The 17,568-nt window shown below is 38.4% G+C and overlaps 2 protein-coding genes across 9 annotated transcripts; one reads left to right on the top strand and one right to left on the bottom strand.

Annotated features, from left to right (window-relative positions):
• Nucleotides 1–1,591: 1,591 nt before the first annotated feature.
• On the bottom strand, nt 1,592–8,388 carry LOC111575392 (claudin-14). 8 transcript variants are annotated; one of them, XM_055015388.1, is made up of 6 exons: nt 5,858–6,106; nt 5,521–5,728; nt 5,334–5,429; nt 4,348–4,411; nt 3,621–3,882; nt 1,592–2,685 (listed from the first exon to the last, which is right to left on the bottom strand). In XM_055015388.1, the coding sequence occupies exons 5-6, from the start codon at nt 3,852–3,854 to the stop codon at nt 2,179–2,181; spliced, it is 741 nt and encodes a 246-aa protein (XP_054871363.1). In that variant the 5' UTR covers nt 3,855–3,882; nt 4,348–4,411; nt 5,334–5,429; nt 5,521–5,728; nt 5,858–6,106; the 3' UTR covers nt 1,592–2,178. The 8 variants fall into 8 exon arrangements, with proteins under 8 accessions (XP_054871363.1, XP_054871364.1, XP_054871360.1 ...); XM_055015389.1 differs by lacking the exon at nt 5,858–6,106 and adding an exon at nt 8,253–8,388 and having other exon boundaries at nt 5,334–5,728; XM_055015385.1 differs by having other exon boundaries at nt 5,334–5,728; nt 6,038–6,173.
• Nucleotides 8,286–17,524, top strand: LOC111575391 (F-box only protein 47). Its single transcript, XM_023280468.3, has 11 exons — nt 8,286–8,403; nt 8,615–8,821; nt 10,496–10,657; nt 10,847–10,923; nt 11,334–11,408; nt 11,895–12,003; nt 13,043–13,216; nt 13,771–13,920; nt 14,242–14,384; nt 15,903–16,062; nt 16,958–17,524. The coding sequence occupies exons 2-11, from the start codon at nt 8,635–8,637 to the stop codon at nt 17,083–17,085; spliced, it is 1,365 nt and encodes a 454-aa protein (XP_023136236.1). The 5' UTR covers nt 8,286–8,403; nt 8,615–8,634; the 3' UTR covers nt 17,086–17,524.
• Nucleotides 17,525–17,568: the final 44 nt, after the last annotated feature.

The raw sequence follows: 17,568 nt of genomic DNA, 5'->3' as shown, positions 1-17,568 counted from the left end.
AAAACTACATAATTTATTGTTCTACTCACCCGGAATGCATGGAGGAGTTTCTTGGAGCCACCAGACTGCTGTCCATGGTGCTGAAGCAACTCACAAACATTTAAATCATTTTTTAAAATGCACAACTCCCCTCCACTCAACAGTGTTTGCTTGGTCACTATTACTTCTCTGTGTCAAGGAATGATGTTCCTTAAGAGTTTGGAGGATTGTTTCTACAAAGTAGGACTTCCCAACTAGTCTGAAAAATTTGTTCTGATCCAGCAGATCAACAAGTGCTGCAGTGGAAAATACCAGCCTGTGTTGTACATTCACTGCAAGTTGGCTGTCATTTTAAGACCTTCTAGCTGAGTAATTAAATTTTTAAGCGGAAAAATAAATCAAACACAAATTGTTGTTCACAGTAGAGTGTTGCTATATGTCTTAACGGGGCTGGATGGGGTCCTTAAATGAGAAAATGTGCTTTACTATATCATTCATCTACACATTTAAGCTCTGTTAAGTGAATCTGTGGTCCTACTCACAATGGAGTTTAGCTTGTTGCTCATTATTATTTGTCATTCTATTTGGTATCACTTCCGAACAAATATCTCGTTAACACTTTCAGCTTTACATTTTACTCATTTTTCTAGTAAAATTTAAAACAGTGGTAAATAGCACATTTCTTCAGTAAGCAAATGTATATCTTTACTTGGACTCGTTTGCTTTTTTTCTTCTATAGCTGTAGTATAATTTATGTCCCTGACGTAAACAAAGATATCGACTGCTCTGACTGCGGGAAATAAGATAGGTGACTTGCTTGAATGGTATTCGTCCTCTAATTTAGTGTCTCTGCATGTGGCTGACAGTCTGTCAGACAGAGGGCACCTCTAATTGGAAGGTTTTCTAGCAAATAAGCCTCAGAAACATTTCCACTGTGTTACAGGTAGTCAGGCAGACAGCCAGGAAAACCTCAGAGGAGACGCAAACAGCTCCATGTATGAAGCAGTAATAATTATTTCAATTTCACATATGTGGATAATGACTAAGAATATGTCAAACCCATTCACAAAGAAGTGCTCAAATCAACTGAATAAACACACAGCAACTGGTGTCCCATACAATATACCAAACAATGTCTAACATGCTAAATGAATACAGGACAGTTCTAACTAAAGGCTTTGGGTTGCCTTCTGAAAAAGACCTTTGTCGCCATCCAGTGTCTTCCTGAGGCTTTACACACATCTTTATAATGGGGAAGTTTACAGTTTGACAGTTTCACTGCCAAGTCTGGTGCTCACGCCTACAAATGGATTTCCTGAGTGTTAAAAAGTTAACAGTCCTTTTTAAAACAATGGAATTTGGGTCAAAATGTATCACCAAACGACCTTAATATTATTACTATAAATTTAACATGGACTTTAAAAATTTCTAATATTTTACCTCATCATAGCAACAAAAGCAAAGGTCAATAAAAACTCTATTTCCTTTCCTTGTCTGAGTTATTCAGGGCCAAAGGAAACAAGAGCACTTGGACTGCTTCACTTACACTTTGAAATTGAATGAAGACAGTAAATAATGCTCTGAATTTTAGTGGTGTGCCTCATTAGCATAATTATTGTATAACTGTTTATTTTCTTTGGCATGAAAATGATTTACAGACACTGAATAATGAAATTAAAAATGATCTGTTAGTTTAAAAGTTACTAAAGTATTTTATAGTCTCTCAAAAAAGTCAAACCCAACCACAAATTAGGCTACAACACGGAAGTGGCACAACTACTGCTTATCCATTAATATGAGTGTCACAACATAGAACATGGACTTGATTTATGAAGTCTTTCTGTGAGTATTTCCTGTAAAATATTGCCACCCTCTGGTCCTTCAGGTGCATAGCAGCAGGGCGACAGGTTTCTCTCTCTCTCACACAGGTTCAGTTAGAATTAGAGGAAAGTCTGAGCAGTGTGTCAAATATCCTTTCAAATGCGTCATCTGGTGTTTTGGTAAAATATGTTAAGACAATGTACTGGTCTGTCCTTTACCATTTTAAGCCTATATTATGGGTATGCAGGGGATAAAAATACCCACAAAGCTAAGATTATATAAAATACTTTGGCAAATTGTTCAACTTGCTGCTCTGGTCCATGCAGCATCTTTTTCATTTGTACACGCACAGTTATTGTGTTAGTGTCTCCCCCACTCTTAGACATAGTTATTGAGCCGATAGCCATTGCTGGAAAGGGAGCAAAGTGAGGGAGCATGATTGCCCTTCAGGGCCTCTGGCGGCTTGTAGAGTGGGGCAGGAGGATATATGTTGTTGAAGGGAGGGGGAGGTGACGATGGTTGACTCCTCTGCATAAGCAGGGGGCTCCGTGACCTGTCAGCACTGCTGCTCCAGCACAGCACCAGGCCTCCGGCCAGACTGAGGCAGGCCGAGGCGTAACCGAGGTACACGGCCAGGCCGATCTCGTACTTCAACCCACTGGGAAGGAAAGGGTCATAGAACTCCACGATGACGTCGTTGGTGGTCCAGGACACGGTGATGAGGCAGAGGAGCCCAGCGCAGAGAAAACAAATCCCCCCGCTCAGCACCAGGGGGGACTTAATTAGCGAGTCACGGGCAAAGCGAGTGCATTTCATCCCCATCACAGAGACCACAGATGCCAGGACTGAGGTGACACAGGAGAGCACCATGAGCGCCCGGGCAGCCTGACATGGAGAGCAGTACAGCAGACAAGCACTTTAAACTTTGGCTTTAACAGAATTCATTATGTAGCCTGCAAGCATAAAGTGCATTCTGTACTGTAGCAGGTAAATGGGAATCAAGCAATTCGTGAATCTGGTCTATTTATGAGTTTAGTAATTCCATATTATTCTACATTATGAGTAAATTCCTTATCCAGAGCTAGGTGTACTCTCACAAATACCTACATTTACACCTCAAGTGTAACTTTTGATGAATAATAACAACTGTTAGCACGATTGTAAAGTGACGATGACAGCTAAAATGTACATTTTAAAAGTTATACCAGTGTATCAGGATCATAAAGTCATTTACTTAGTCAGTGATTTATTAACATCTTGCTAGCATTAAAAAAAAATTAGCCACCCATATGCTACTTATCATAACAGACCATATTAAACGGCAGCAAAGCAACTAAATCCCTGAGTGCACAGCAATGATGGAATTCTATGAATTTAGGATTCGTAAGTCTATAAAGGGCACCCTCCTGAATTCAGTGAATTACTCGACCTTCTATTCATCCACTCATTTGGAAACTGTGTCCCAAAAATATTTATGCTGCACTGATTTGGGCTGCAACTAAAGGTGACCAGTTCTTCTCATTAGCAATTAATCTTCTGATTAACAGATTCACTGGTTTTCTAGAAGTCAGAAGTCAAAGGAAGATTCTTGTTGTTTGTTTTCACTAACCAATCGTTTAAATCACAAAAGTAATTACTTCAGATGATATAAAACAAAGTGCAGGAAATCCTTACATATGAGAAACTTAACTGAATGAAATTTTCTGGCTTTTTCAATTGATGTATTATCAAAATATACATTGTCAGTGATAAATGTTTAGTGTTGTTGGTACCTTAAGGTGCTCTGGGTAATGCATTGATTAACAGCGTATGTGCTGTACCTGCAGGTCACGTGGCAGGGCCAGTAGAGATCTGTACAGCTCACACTGGTAAATGCCAGTGCTGTGCCAGACACACTCCATCCACAGGCCTTTCATTTGGGTGGTGGCTGTGATGATGTTGGAGCCCACGTAGGCCGTGCTGCGCCAGTGGGGGAGCACGGTGGCAACTACTGTTCCTGTAAAGCCCAACAGTCCTAAGAAGAAGCCAAGCAGCTGAACCGCCATGCTGGCCATGATTGGCTCACTTGGACAGATGCTCGAACTGCAAAGTACAAAGTTAAAGTTTGAAATTACTGGTGATGAAGATTTACACACACAGTAACAGACAGCAGCATTTAGATGTCTTATCTATAGAGCACGTCATTCATTAGGCGCATAGCTGTACACAGGATTCAGAGGTTTCATAAGAAAAAGGACAAAACAACATAAATGCTTCTTTAAATACACGGAACAAAGCCCCACATGAAAAAGAAACACTTCCAGAACAAAACTACTGACTGTTCCCCAGGCTGAAAAGTGGCTGGATTACTCCTCTTATCTGCACGGTCCCCAGCAGTACAGTATATTCCACTGCGCTTACATCCAGTCACAGAGTCTGAGCCATTCCTCAAGTGTCTCCCGAGAGTGGGCAGAAATAGCTGCGGAAACTTTCAGTATTCTGGCGTCAGTCTCTGGTGAGTGGCAGGTGACTGCATGTGTAACTAATGAGAGCAGTGTTCAGCTTCACCTGTTTAACGCTCTCCTCTGGAGGGCAAACCACAGCAGCCTATTTGTTAAGCTCTTCGCCACCCCTCAGGAAAGGAGAGAGAGAGAGAGAGAGGAAATTAAACATTTACAGAAGCCACCCAAGCTGAGAGCACTGCTATAAGCCACTAACTTTGAAATTTTTCACAGCTCTGCAGGGTATTTGAAAGTGAGGGACTGAAGACTTGCTGAAAGAGCTTCTAGCTGCTGGGCCCCAAACTGTGGCAAAAAGGGCGACTGCTGTTGTAATAATGGGCCAAATTATATAATTCCCAATGTAATCTCTGACCTGACATAATGTGGCACTCAGTTTTACATTTACAAACGCACACAGCACTGTAAAAAGTGTGCAACTTGTAGCTCTGGGCTACAAATAAACATCCTCTCCCTCATAGAATGAAAATGTGAATCATTTACTTTTGTTCCTTCTCCATGTTTTGAACAAAACATTCTGTAGCTCAGAATATCCTGAGTAATCAGTGGGCAATTTTTTAAACCATGTTAACTCACTTATCTGGAAAATATGAGTTAAAGCAACTGACAAATAACAACAATAATAAAAATTGCTTTTTGTGCCCCCAAGATTGAAACAGTCTGACTTTAAATTTAAACTTCAAACAACAGAATCCAAAATATACAGACCCATTGTTTTGACTTCCTCAGAGAACAGTAGCTGTTTATAAAGCTTGATTATTGTTCAGTGTTAGACCTGGCACTGCTGGGACCTCTTAAAATATCAGTTATAGAAGCTGCATTGTGCTTACTTAATGATTGACTACACTGAAGGCATAACAAGCACGCAACAGGAACAAAGGCAAAGCTGTTACGAGCATCTTGTTTCATTTTGTTTGCCGTGATGACTGTGCAAACCACCTGATTTTGAGACAGCGGCAACTGCAATATCTACATTGTGAAATATTGTGCAGAGTTGGAATATTTAGTAAAAGCTCTCCACATCTGAATACTCACCAACAGGAGGCCTACAGTGGCATGGTTACAGGTGTCCAGATGGTGAGCTCGTCCTGAGCTTTTGGTTCTGCTCCTGCTTTAATGACCGGACAATTTCTGTATGTGTGTGGCAGGACTGTCAGATATGTGACTGGCCAGTTTCAGAAGTCGTCATCATCATCATCATCATCATCATCATCGGCATTACCTCTGTCAGTGTCAGCAGCATCATGTGAGAGACGACATGACAGATAGTCCCGCTGCTGGCTTGTTGCTCCAGACGGATAAACAGGGTCGATGTCAAATGTGGAGCCGGAGGCAGAGCAGAGCTGTCCAGCAGAGACACACAGAAGAGATATTGTCTTCACCGGCTGTGCTGCTTTTTGCCTCAATAATTCAGCTCTGCATCATCAGATCTGTTGAAAGTGAGATAGACAATGAAAAGAATAAATAAAAAGATCAATTAAGCAATCAACTAGCAACGCATAAAGAAGCATTCATATTTATTAACTGCAATTAGAAGAACAGTAAAAACACGTCTGTACCCAGTCAACACTGTGGTGCTGCACATGTATGCGTTTTAGCTACATGTGTGGTACGAACTATACGGCAAGCCAGGTGAGGTCATTCAAAGCTGCACGGTTATCTGTGAATTCCTCTGAGGTCCAGCTTCTATCCTCGTAGTTTGTCTTCCTCTCTCCTTCTGTGTCCCAAGTGTAACCTACCGTGACATCCTGTTGGTATACAAGAGCCTTCTCCCAGCCCTTCCCCTCGGTCCCTCACGCAGCATTCAGTCCTCTCAGAGAGCCCTATAGTGAGGAGATGATCCTCTCCAAGGTCTGCCTGTGGGAGACGCCATTTGAATGTGGAACACTTAATAGTCTTAGTTAAGTAGAATAATCCTGTGATTAGCAGCTGAGCGTAGTAGGCTTGCTGCACACTGTGGAACAAACTGAGAGTAAATGTGTGTAGAACAGGCCATCCTGTGGTCTGAAAGCTGCACTGTCTACCTTGACTGCAGTCTATGCACAGATAGTGCACAAAACTCAAATAAAAATACAAACTAGCAGATTTATAGGTCATTCTGGTCAGTGGCTGATTATCTGCTCAAGAGGAGGTTGGCAGGTCCAGTGGGACTTAGGGGAGGCCACCAAACTTTAAGAAGTAAAGACAAAAGTGACAGATGTCCTGTCCTGACAGTGACAGCAGATGATTAACACTAATCAGCCAAAAACAAGTGCGTGGACAAACAGTACCGGATTGACATTCTGGCTTTTCACAGCAGGTAAAGCACAGATGGAAATAATAACCAAGACTGGGTGAGATTACTTTGAAATGTCATCTGTTACTGAAAATCACTTCATGGCAGTTTTTGCAGTTATAATAACAAAAAATTTAATCCAATCTAAATACTGGTGATAAACACTTCACTTCAAAATCAGACTTGTAAAATAATGCACCTTGTGCTGAAAGGATAAATTTACTAAATTTTGAATTGTACAAATACTATTTTTCATGTGTAAACATCTCAAAACATTTCCAATATAAATAGAATGTATTTTACATATCAGAATTTGCAGTTGTTCAAAACAAATTACCTCTATAAAAAAAAAAAAAAAAAAAAACAGTACTGACAGACACTGCCATTGTACTGACTATTCCACAAGTGAAAATAAATTTAAAATTTTTATACTTTCAAGATTTAATCAAAATGAAGTAGTAATCCTTGACAAAGTAAGTCCAATGTAATTGCACATTTTTTTGATTAAAGTTTTATATTTTGCCATCTGATTAAACAATTAATGCCTTTGTTCCCTTCAGTGTCCTGATAAGTCAGAAACTTAGTCTGTGGCCATGACCAACATGAATCAACATATACATTTGTAGGACCTTCCACATGCAGATGAAGGTGTTTTTCCTGCTGCTGTATGACACATCAAAATGTGTGTTGTGAAAAATATTAGTGCGATAATAAAGCCAATAGTTGATGGTGCTACTGTGATAAATCGGATGAAAATTGATGAAAATAATTGCATTTTCTTAAAAAAAAAAAAAAAAAAAAAAAAAACTAACTTATATCAATATGTACAGTACATAACAATTATGTTTAAGTGAAAACAATTTTGAGGGTAATTAAATCCTAATGAAGAAATACAACTTTGTTATTATTTAACTAAATTTAAAACTGTAAAAGAAAATTTAAAGAATAAATCCCAAGAAGGCAGTTATCTTACCCCAGGGGTCATTTTGATGGATACCAACTTGCTCCTTTTGCATAATATTAACTTTCTTTTCAAATATTGTTGTTCTGACTTTAACTGCAACGTGAAAGATAGATAACACAGTTTGAATTATTTCAGTTTAATTATTGCCATTTAATTTTGGATAATGACCATTATGAGAAAAAAATCTGCTATCAAAGCATCAGCATACTGCACCAGTTAAGTAATTTTAATGCCATTTAAAGATAAGCAGGGAAACTGTTATCCAAAAAGAGACCTGGAATTAAAACTGACTGTATACATATATTGGGCAGCAGAGAATGTAAGGAGGGGGTTTTTGTGGCTCACATAATTAACTATAACTATATACCATTATTCATATGGACTATATATTTGTAAATAGTTGAACTGTATAACTGAGGAAAACTTTTAAGTTGCATATTACGCAATCTCTTGTCTCCATTTGCTTCCATTAAATAAACATGCCATCACTAACATTACTAGGATTAGCACAGAGCTAACACGGAAGTGATGAGGATAAATGCTGCATAGTCCTGCTACCAAACTGCACATAACACATTACATTTTTTTCACAATTAGCTTTTTTTTTGTTATACTTCTGCTTCAGTCATAACACTTTGTGGCTTTTCTTGTAACTTAAGCAACATTTCCAAAGTTTTTTTTTTTGTTTTTTTTTTTTTTTTAAATGGATACTTACCCTGTTTTACTAGTTTTCCGTCCTTGTCGCTTAGAAGAAAGCAGTTTCGCGCCGCCATCTCCTGATGTGTTCCCAAACACAGACAGGGTAAGGAGCTAGCTGCCTTCACCTCACGTCCGACGTTTTGCTGCTGACATTACTTACAGAACTGGTAAGGTATTGTTCTAAAGTTAGCACGTTTTCCTGTTAATTAAATGTTTGAGACTGCGACTCTTCAAATCTGGAAGTTAAGCGTAGTTTGCGAGGAGCTCCGTTTAGCTAGCAGGTTGTAGCATTAGCTGAAGGTCTCATGCTAGCTAGGTTAGCACGAGTAGTTTTTTCTCATTTCCAAGCCAAAATTCCTGCATTTTTAAAAATTATAGGCAATTAACTGGTGGAGGCAATGGTCAAGAAAGCAGCCAGAAACGTTGGCAAGTATAAGTGGACAAAGAAATCCCAGCGTTACAAGAAGACTCATCACGACCCAGCGGTCAGGACCGTCATGACCCGCAGCCAGAGCGCCTCCAGCGGCAGCTTTTTCCACCGAGTTCCTGCAGAGGTGTTCGGCATGATCCTTGATAAACTGTCCGGTGGGTGTCAGACTGACCATCTAACACCACCTTTCCACAGCTTTTATCATCCTCACTGTGTATAAGTAATTACTGCTCCCTTTCAAGGGGAATATAGAAACAAAAACAAAATACTACTGATTTCGCTCTGGTCAGATCTAAGTGGTGGTTGTCTGTCAAAAACTGACTGCAGTTTTCTTCATTAATATTATTATAACTGTTCTTTGTTCTACATTAACCAATCCAGGAACTTTTACTAGCCGAAATTGCTTTAAAAGGGTAATTCAAATCATATAATGCAGATTTTCATCTATCTATCTATCTATCTATCTATCTATCTATCTATCTATCTTTATTTTGTATGTAAAACCCATCAATAAAGCATGCTAATTACAGTCTAAACAAGGATATTAGATGCACTTAACACATACAGCCTGAACATCAGAAACAATACTATAATATTGCCTATAATCTAGGACTAAAAATAATGACTGTTTGCATTGCTGATTCATTTGTTGATTATTTTCTGGATTAATAGACAAAATTTTTTGTTTACAAAATGTCAGACAAAGCGTGAAAAATGTTGATTGCTGTTTCTCAAATGTGTTGTTTTGTCCACACCCCAAATATATTCCGTTTGCTATCCTAGAGGAGTAAAGAAACCAAAAAAATATTGACATTTAATATACTGGAGTCAGAAAATTTGGACCTTTTTCCTTTAAAAATTACTCAAGCAATTAATGGATTATCAGAATAGTTGGCGATCCATTTAATGGTCAGTCAGTTAATAGTTGCATCTCTTTGTGTTTACATGTTGAGACGGTTTGATGTAGCTAAAAGCAGCTATGAAAGCAATACAGACAAATAATTACCCCTATCACAGTTTCTACAGTACTCCCTGCAATAATCTCTTTTCAGTAATGACTACCTAAAGGAAACTGTTTTTTCAAGTCCTAGAATTGGCATTCCTTTGAAAAAAATCTTTAACTTAACCTTTCAACCTTGACAATTTGAAGTAAAGGGAAGTTTTAATTAAATGTGCCAATGCATAAGCATTGAAGCACACTTATTGCTAGTCCTTGGGCTTATTCTTATTATAGGTCTTTCTGATATAATTTTTGGTGTGTAACTCGTCCCGCAGCTTTCAGAAAACCCATACAAATTATACATCAACACATGCTGCTCTATTAGGAATGATGTCCTATGAGTTTTGGTAGCGATTTGTGGTTCGGTTTTTCCAAAATTCTTAAAAAACTGCATTAAAAATCCCCATTGAAACCAATGTGAAGTCGGCTGGACATAGTGTCAAAACTGAACCATCTCTGAAACCCTGTACCTCTAGCATATTTTACAGTAGAAACCACATTCAGAGTTTAAACAGGTCACAAGACTTTGTATGCTTTTAGTATAAATCTGTGTTTTGATATCTTTTACGGTTTTGTGTAGTTGCAATTTAAGTTTTATAATTTTTTTGTAAAATTCAGATTTTTTTGCTTACTTAGAGCAGGTGACATTACGTCACTCTTCCCAAAGACTATATGCTGTTTTTTCAAAATAATATACACTTCTATAAATTATAGTGCACTGTCACATTCAAAATTTCTTCAGACATTTTCTAGTTTTGTCTTTGTACTTGAACAGGTTCATTGAAACACATTTTGAGTTGATGCTGAAGTGCATGTGTGTGTTTCACAGTGCTGGACATCAGTGTGCTCAGCATGGTGTCCAAGGACATTACAAGAAATGTTGTGGACTACATCTCCACCTTAGCCTGGAAGAACAAAACCATCATCCAACGCTTTCATCAGCCCTCCTGCCTTGAACAGAGATCCACTATTGAACACTACAGGAGCCTGGGTATTTTAATGAAGGTTTTGTTTCTGTTTTGTATAGCTCTCGTCACTGCTCCACACCTGTTGACCTGTTTCAAGCACATTGCTAAAATCCTCCTGCCATACACTTAAATGATTACCACACAGTACTATGGATGAGGAGGCTAAGATTTATTTTCAATTTGATAATATGCTTCTGTGTTTGATGTCCTAGGTTTGTTGTTTAAGAGGTGCACCCTGTTACTACCAACAAAGGACAGGTTAAAGTTTATCCTTGGCAGGTTTTCACAGGTAAGAAAAGGACAGGAGAGAGGTGAAGCAAGCAGAGATTGGTGTGATTTGTTCAGTGTTTTAGTCTTTTTAATTTTACTAAGGATAAGAGGACAGAGACAGACACTACTGAAGCACGTTCTTTGGTTTGTAAGTTAAATTTGCACATTTAAAGGGTTTGAACCATAGAATACAGCAATTTCAAAAAGGTGCACACACTGACAAAATAATTAAGGTGATTGTTAACTGTGGTTTTAGCTTGACAGAAAGAGTTTTTTTTTCCCCAGTATGAAATAGTTTTGACAACCAGTCTGTCAAGCAGTAAAATAGTTTATATCATGCACGTTGTTGGTCCTAGTGCTGAAACAAAATATTGTTACATTCTAATATTTATTGACATTCACCAACAATGTACCACTGATTTGTTTCAGATTCCCTGCTTCATGTTGGAGCATTGTTTAACACCAGACTGCATTGGTTTCTCCAGCTGTGGAGTCTTCCTCCAGGTGAGGGAGCCTCATGTACAGATTCCAGACTATGAATGTAATTAAAGGAAATGACAAATCAGGTGCAGCTGTGAGCAGATGAACACAGTGTTATGCATTCATATTTAATGAATTAATAAAGCTTGAAGACATCCTCCTTTAAAGATAACCTTTTTAGCATATCATGCTGTCACAGCCCAGTGTTGTGACACGGTGAAATACCACGAACTGATAAAAGCCATAGCAAAGAATAGCTGGTTTTGACTTTACAACATATCATCACCTAAGACACCTAATTAATAAGAGCTGAAAAGACTGAAAAAATAATAGTAGAAACACTGAATATATTAGCTTGGAAAACTTTTGGCTTATGACGTGTTTCTCTACCTTTGTGTTCCATCCTGATGCTTAATAAACATATTGGCAGTAAAAAATGAAATTGGCAAATTAGGACATTTTATGGTAATATACAAAATATTAAGGGGTCTTATATTGATTCCTTTACAGACACTGATTGCAGGGTGGGATGAGCTGGAGTGCCACAGAGTGTTCAACTTCCTTTGTGAGCTGACAAACCTGCTGCAGAAAATTGGAGCTGTAATCACTGCAAAACCAGGTGTGTGTTTCTGTGTGTGAAAATGCTGCTGAATGTAGAAGAGGACGGTGCAAGATAGATAACAAGCCGTGCTTTCTGTTAAAGCCACCATGTCCGGTTCTTAGTACTTGTAGACAGTTTATTTCACTCCGCCAGGGTCAGATCCATGGTGTTGAAGTTAATGACAAGCATGACTCCCTGAGTGGTTTTTAAATGTGAATGGCTAAAAAAACATCAGCAAAGACACCGAGTTAAAAATGTTGCACAGGGATGAAGTAAGAAGGACTTAAGAGCTGCTGTCAAACTCTGGGGCTTTTACCGTTGACAAATGTATTTTAGGTTTATTGTCAGGGTGTCGCAAACCTTTTTACAGCTTCATTGGTTCTAAAATTTCCTTGGACTCCCCACAGGCCACCTTGCTGTGATCCTTGACTCAGATTTGAAATGTAAGGCTCATGGGGGTTTGCTTCAAATCTGCCTTTTATCACATCAAAAATATTACGACAGCACGACGATTTATCTCTCTGAGTGACACAGAGAAACTTAAAAATGCTTTTGTGTTGAGCATCCTGATCTACTGTAAGGCTCTGCTGTCTGGTCTTCCTTAAAATGTTACAAACCATCTAGAGCTATTTCAGAAGTATGTGGCCCGAGTGCTTAACAAGACCAGAGAGCGAGAACACAGTACACACGTTTTAAAGTCCTTATATTGAATGCCCATCATTTTATGTATTAGTTTATAAATTTCTTTACCCGGGAGGACCTGAGAGCAACAGCAAGTGTTGAAATCTTCACACGTAAACTTAAAACTACCTCAGCTTTTATCTAATTTTTATTCTAGTATTTTATCTTAACATTTTGTCATTTAAATCTTTTCTATCTGTTCATTTTGTCTTATTTCTGACTCATCCACCATCTGTGAAACACATTGGACTGTGCTTAAGCTAATGAAAGGTGCTATACGAATACAATTTGATTGATTGATTGGATATTTTTGAGCTTTATGGCAGTCTTTTGAGGCTACAAAAGTGTATAAATCTGTTTGCACGTCTGTCTGCAGGGGCAAAGTGGCACCAGGAGCTACAGCTTCGTCTGTTCTGCCGTCAGGTTCTGTTGGACCCACAACCGAATCAGGTAGAGCATCAGTTCTGGCTCGTGCAGCTCCTGAAACCTTTGCCAATGGTCAGCCAGGCTCACTTACTGTTCATCCTCTACGGACCGCTACGGCCTGAGGGTGAGTATCTTTTATACAGAAGAGTCCATAAAAATCAATTGATGTTGACTTGATGAAAACATGTCTATTGGGCTAGTTTTGTTGTGTTTAAAATAAGTTTTTTTTATCCGTTAATTGATTAATTTAACCTTTGTAGTACATTGGGCATTGAGTATGGCGGCCTCACTCACGGTGTAACCAGATGGAAAGTTTCTTAATTTGTTTGTATTATATCCATGAGCTATATGATTTGATGTTATATAATTAGGTCTTATATAATTACATGTGCTGAGTTTTAACCTCAAAAAGTTGCCATTTTTGCCATTTAAAGTTTTAATTCAAATGGATAATGTAAGGCTATTTGCGTAAACAACTGCAAGTGCTCAGTAGTTAAATCTATAGCACAAAAATAATGGACCCCAATAAACTGTCCACTGTGTGGTATTGTAGTAGAGCACACCAGAGTAGCTTGCACTGGTGTTGGACAATTATGCTTTCTATATTCAGCTTGTTTTTTTTCCATAGTGATGCAGTACATTATGCGTTAAATGAGTAAGATGCTCTCCTCCGTGCAGGCTCTCTCGGCTGGCAGGATCTGGTGGAGAGGGGTTTACCTCACAGTGCTCTGTGGGACCTGGCTAAGGCCATCCTCGAGCTTTTCGGCCAAGTAGAAGTCAAAGGCTGGAACACTGACTCGATGCTGGCAGTCTTGGAGGAACTCACTGGTACATTACGTCAGCGGTTGTCAAATGTTTTAATGCCACACAACCCAGAGACATGCACAATAGGGTTACAGAATCCTAGATAAAAAAAAAAAATAAAGAAATTAGTATAATCCTGTAGAGAATGATTTCTTTATCAAAACAGCACTACGTATTGTTTTTCTGGCAATCTTCAGTTACAGCATCTTTTGCCCCAGTGAATGTCTTTACTTCAAAGCTAAATCTTATTTAAACACTTCAATACCTTGATTTAAACTGAAAACTAATGTTGCTTTTTAATCGCTAGTACTCCCTAAAGTTATGTTTTTTTTATCTCTTCACCAGTTATTCCTCAACCATGGCATGTGGAGAACATAGCTCGTCTTTTAGTGCTGTGTGGCAGCAACCTCTGCTACACTGTTCTGGCCAGCAAGGCCCTCAGTGGGCGACTCACTGAGATCTCGAGACTCATCGTCTACATCGTACTGGTAAGAATACTAGATATTTTAGCCTCTGCCAAGTAGAAAAAATGAAACTGATGAAGTTAAGCCTCATTTATGGTTAGCTGGGTACATTAGCATATGATTGGCTCTTAATTGATCTGTTGCTCAAGCTTGACTAAACATGCACAAAATAAAAGGCAGAGAACACCATTTGGGCAGAAACATTGCTATAATTCTACTGGATGGAAACCAACATGAGGAAACACTCTGAGATGACGATGGCCAAGATTCAGATCTAAGACCTTATTGTCAAGTCCACCTCTCTTTCCCTCCAAAGGACGCGAGGACAACTCAATTCAAATTTCCAACTCAAACTTTTATTTTCCTTTTAGTTTGTCGGTCATGATATTTCAATAGGTTGTAAACCTTTAAAGACAGAGAAACAAAGTTCACACCATCAAACACAGAACCAAAAAGTTGACATATTAGTCACTTAACCATTTAAATAAATCAATCACCTAAACCTTTTTAAACCAAATAAAGAATAACCAACATTTTAGTAAAGTTTTAACATTTAACAGAACATATATATTTTCTATATTTTTACTTAAACTCAAAATGAAACATCTTAATTCAAACTCATTTGACATAAAAATGGAGTAAATGCTGCAGGCTTTTATTAACCAATCACACAGTGAGCAGTTAACATAAACTTGGCCATATCAAGAAACATTTCAAACCACCAAGAAAGCAAATAAACATTTCACCAACCATTGGTGTCTTTGGACTGAATCCATGAATGGACTTGGATCTTCTTTATTCTTTCCTCGTGTCTTTCTCTTCTGAAGATTGTTTGGCTGACTGACTGAGCTTCCCCCAGTACTTCCCAGGTGCTCTAAATCAGTGATCACTGCTCAGGTGTCAAGCACCTCTTTGCTGCTGCCGGTGCATTCTGGGAAGTGTAGTATTTAGTTCCATTTCCTGAGATTCAGCTCAACACTTATTGCTTTGAGATGATCATGCTAACATCATGCTGAGTATTTGTACTGCGTCACGGATCCATCTCATGTCATTAGAACAGTAATATGTATTGATACTAGTATTTGCTCTCCTGGCATGAGGAACCACTTGTGCTGTCCATGGTTCTGATTTTGGGTAGTTATATTCTAACTGCACGTATAACAACTTTAATTCAAACAAATTTTGTTCTTAGCCCTTACAAAAAGTAATCTTTTTTTAATCATTGTTGAGAGAGTAGTTCTTCTCTGTAATCAATATTGCTAATGGATTTTATTTTTAACCTCCGAGGATTTGGATTGAAATCGCCCATGGCCATTCTGATTTCTTATTGCAGGAAAAGCAGACACAGTAAACCATGCCAGTTAACGCATTCTTAATTTCATTAATTGAATCTGTAAAGTTATTAAAGCTATGGCAGCATTTGTAAAACACTATGGGTCAATGTCCTCTATTTTTGATTGTGTTATATAAGCCTTGACTTGTCCTGAGAGAAAAAAAGTTGTATTTGTGAAGTTTTCTGCCTTGCATTTCTTTCACCCTTAGGTGTGTGAGAAGGACGGCTATCACATGGGCTGGGCAGTGAAGTTGGTGCAGCAGATCAGCAAGGTCTTCAGCACAGTTCCTGAGAAATTGTGCTTCATCCAACAACTGGAGAACATGTTTTCAGAAGTCACCAGGGAATTCTTTGAGTTTTCTGTTGCAGGTGAGGTGGTGCAGCTTTCTGGAGAGTAAAGTTTATTTCCTTTAGTTCTTTATTATTATCTGAACACCAAAAATTGGGATATGTTGGGATAACATGAATCCGTACGGACACCTTACGTCAGTAATATAATACCACTCTCCTTGGTTATTGTATAAATAACGACTGAGCAAACAGGACAGGTTGAGGTCAAACAAGGTAAAACACATGTAGAAGATGTGGAGGCTGAACTTAGTGAATAAAAATAGAAGCAGTAACCAAGAAGCTACAAAGAACAATCTATGAAAGGTAATAGGATAAAACTGTTTATGAACATTGTGTCCACGATGTTGAGGGACAGGGAGATTCAATTTTACAGATGTTACGATGTATAATCAGGAAGTGAAGAGACTGTATTATGTACTGTATTGATACGATACACCAGCTGTATATAGAGGGAAACACTCAGTTCTGTTAGGGGAGTGTGTAAGCATGGCTGATATAGACAGAAACTGATTTGGCCTTGAGTGTGAAGTAGCTTGTTTTGAAACTATGCTTTGACAGGTGGCAGTGTGTGTGTGAGACACCTCAGACAGACGGCATTTACTGGGAACTCGTTATTTTTGCTTATTTTACTGAAAATATTTTCAGCTTGGATGGATATGTTTTCATCTCCATTTTGTCACCTGCAGCAGACCTTCATTTGTCTCCAATTGCATCCAGCGTAAATTTTTAATACAACTCGAGGGCTTTCTGCTCATGTAGATATGTGGAAAAACTCTGCTACTTTTAAGTCCTGATATGTGTTTAATGAACGTGGTGAGTAAGGGACAATACCACCTAAAAAAAGCCAATGATTGTAGAGCGACACATCCTTGAAATGTTATGAAAAGTCAATAAAACTGTTATCTGTTTCCAGGCAACCACTTTGAAGATAGAGAGATTTTCCCGACCCTGTGTATCCTCCTGGACTCCAGAGCTCACTTCCACACTAATTTCATCCACATGTTTCTCCAGCAGGAATTACACAGATTGAAAGAGATGTAATGAAGAGTGAAAGAAGAGATGGGAAGAAACAAAGTCAAAAATGAAGGGGGTTAACGAATGAAGTAAATGAGATGGGCCTTTACAACAAGAGCAGCATCAAACAGGTCCTGAAAACAGACTTGAACATGGGGAGCACTTATGTGTTCGTTTTAATTTCAGAGAAAGCAGAGGGTAGATATGGTTCGTAAACAGCACTGCACTTGTTGGTTAAAAAGAGAGCTGTTGAAAATAGCATCGTTCATAAAAACAGTACGTTTGTCTCAAAGTTTTACAATCTTGATCTGAAACCATCTTGAATATTACCTTTTATTAACAGTATTTAATATTTATTCATTAACAATAGCATTATTTATTTGACTATTCACATTGAACCTCTATTTAAATATAGCTGTGACAGAATGGAGAAATATTTTTGTTATTCAATAAACTGACATTTTCAATTTGGATTTATTTTGTTTCATTGTTTCTCAGGCATGTTTTTGT

This window comes from Amphiprion ocellaris, chromosome 11, assembly GCF_022539595.1.
Source record: "Amphiprion ocellaris isolate individual 3 ecotype Okinawa chromosome 11, ASM2253959v1, whole genome shotgun sequence".
Lineage (NCBI taxonomy): Eukaryota > Metazoa > Chordata > Actinopteri > Pomacentridae > Amphiprion > Amphiprion ocellaris.
Note: the sequence above shows the minus strand (reverse complement) of the source record. Positions and strands in the feature narration are given on the sequence as shown.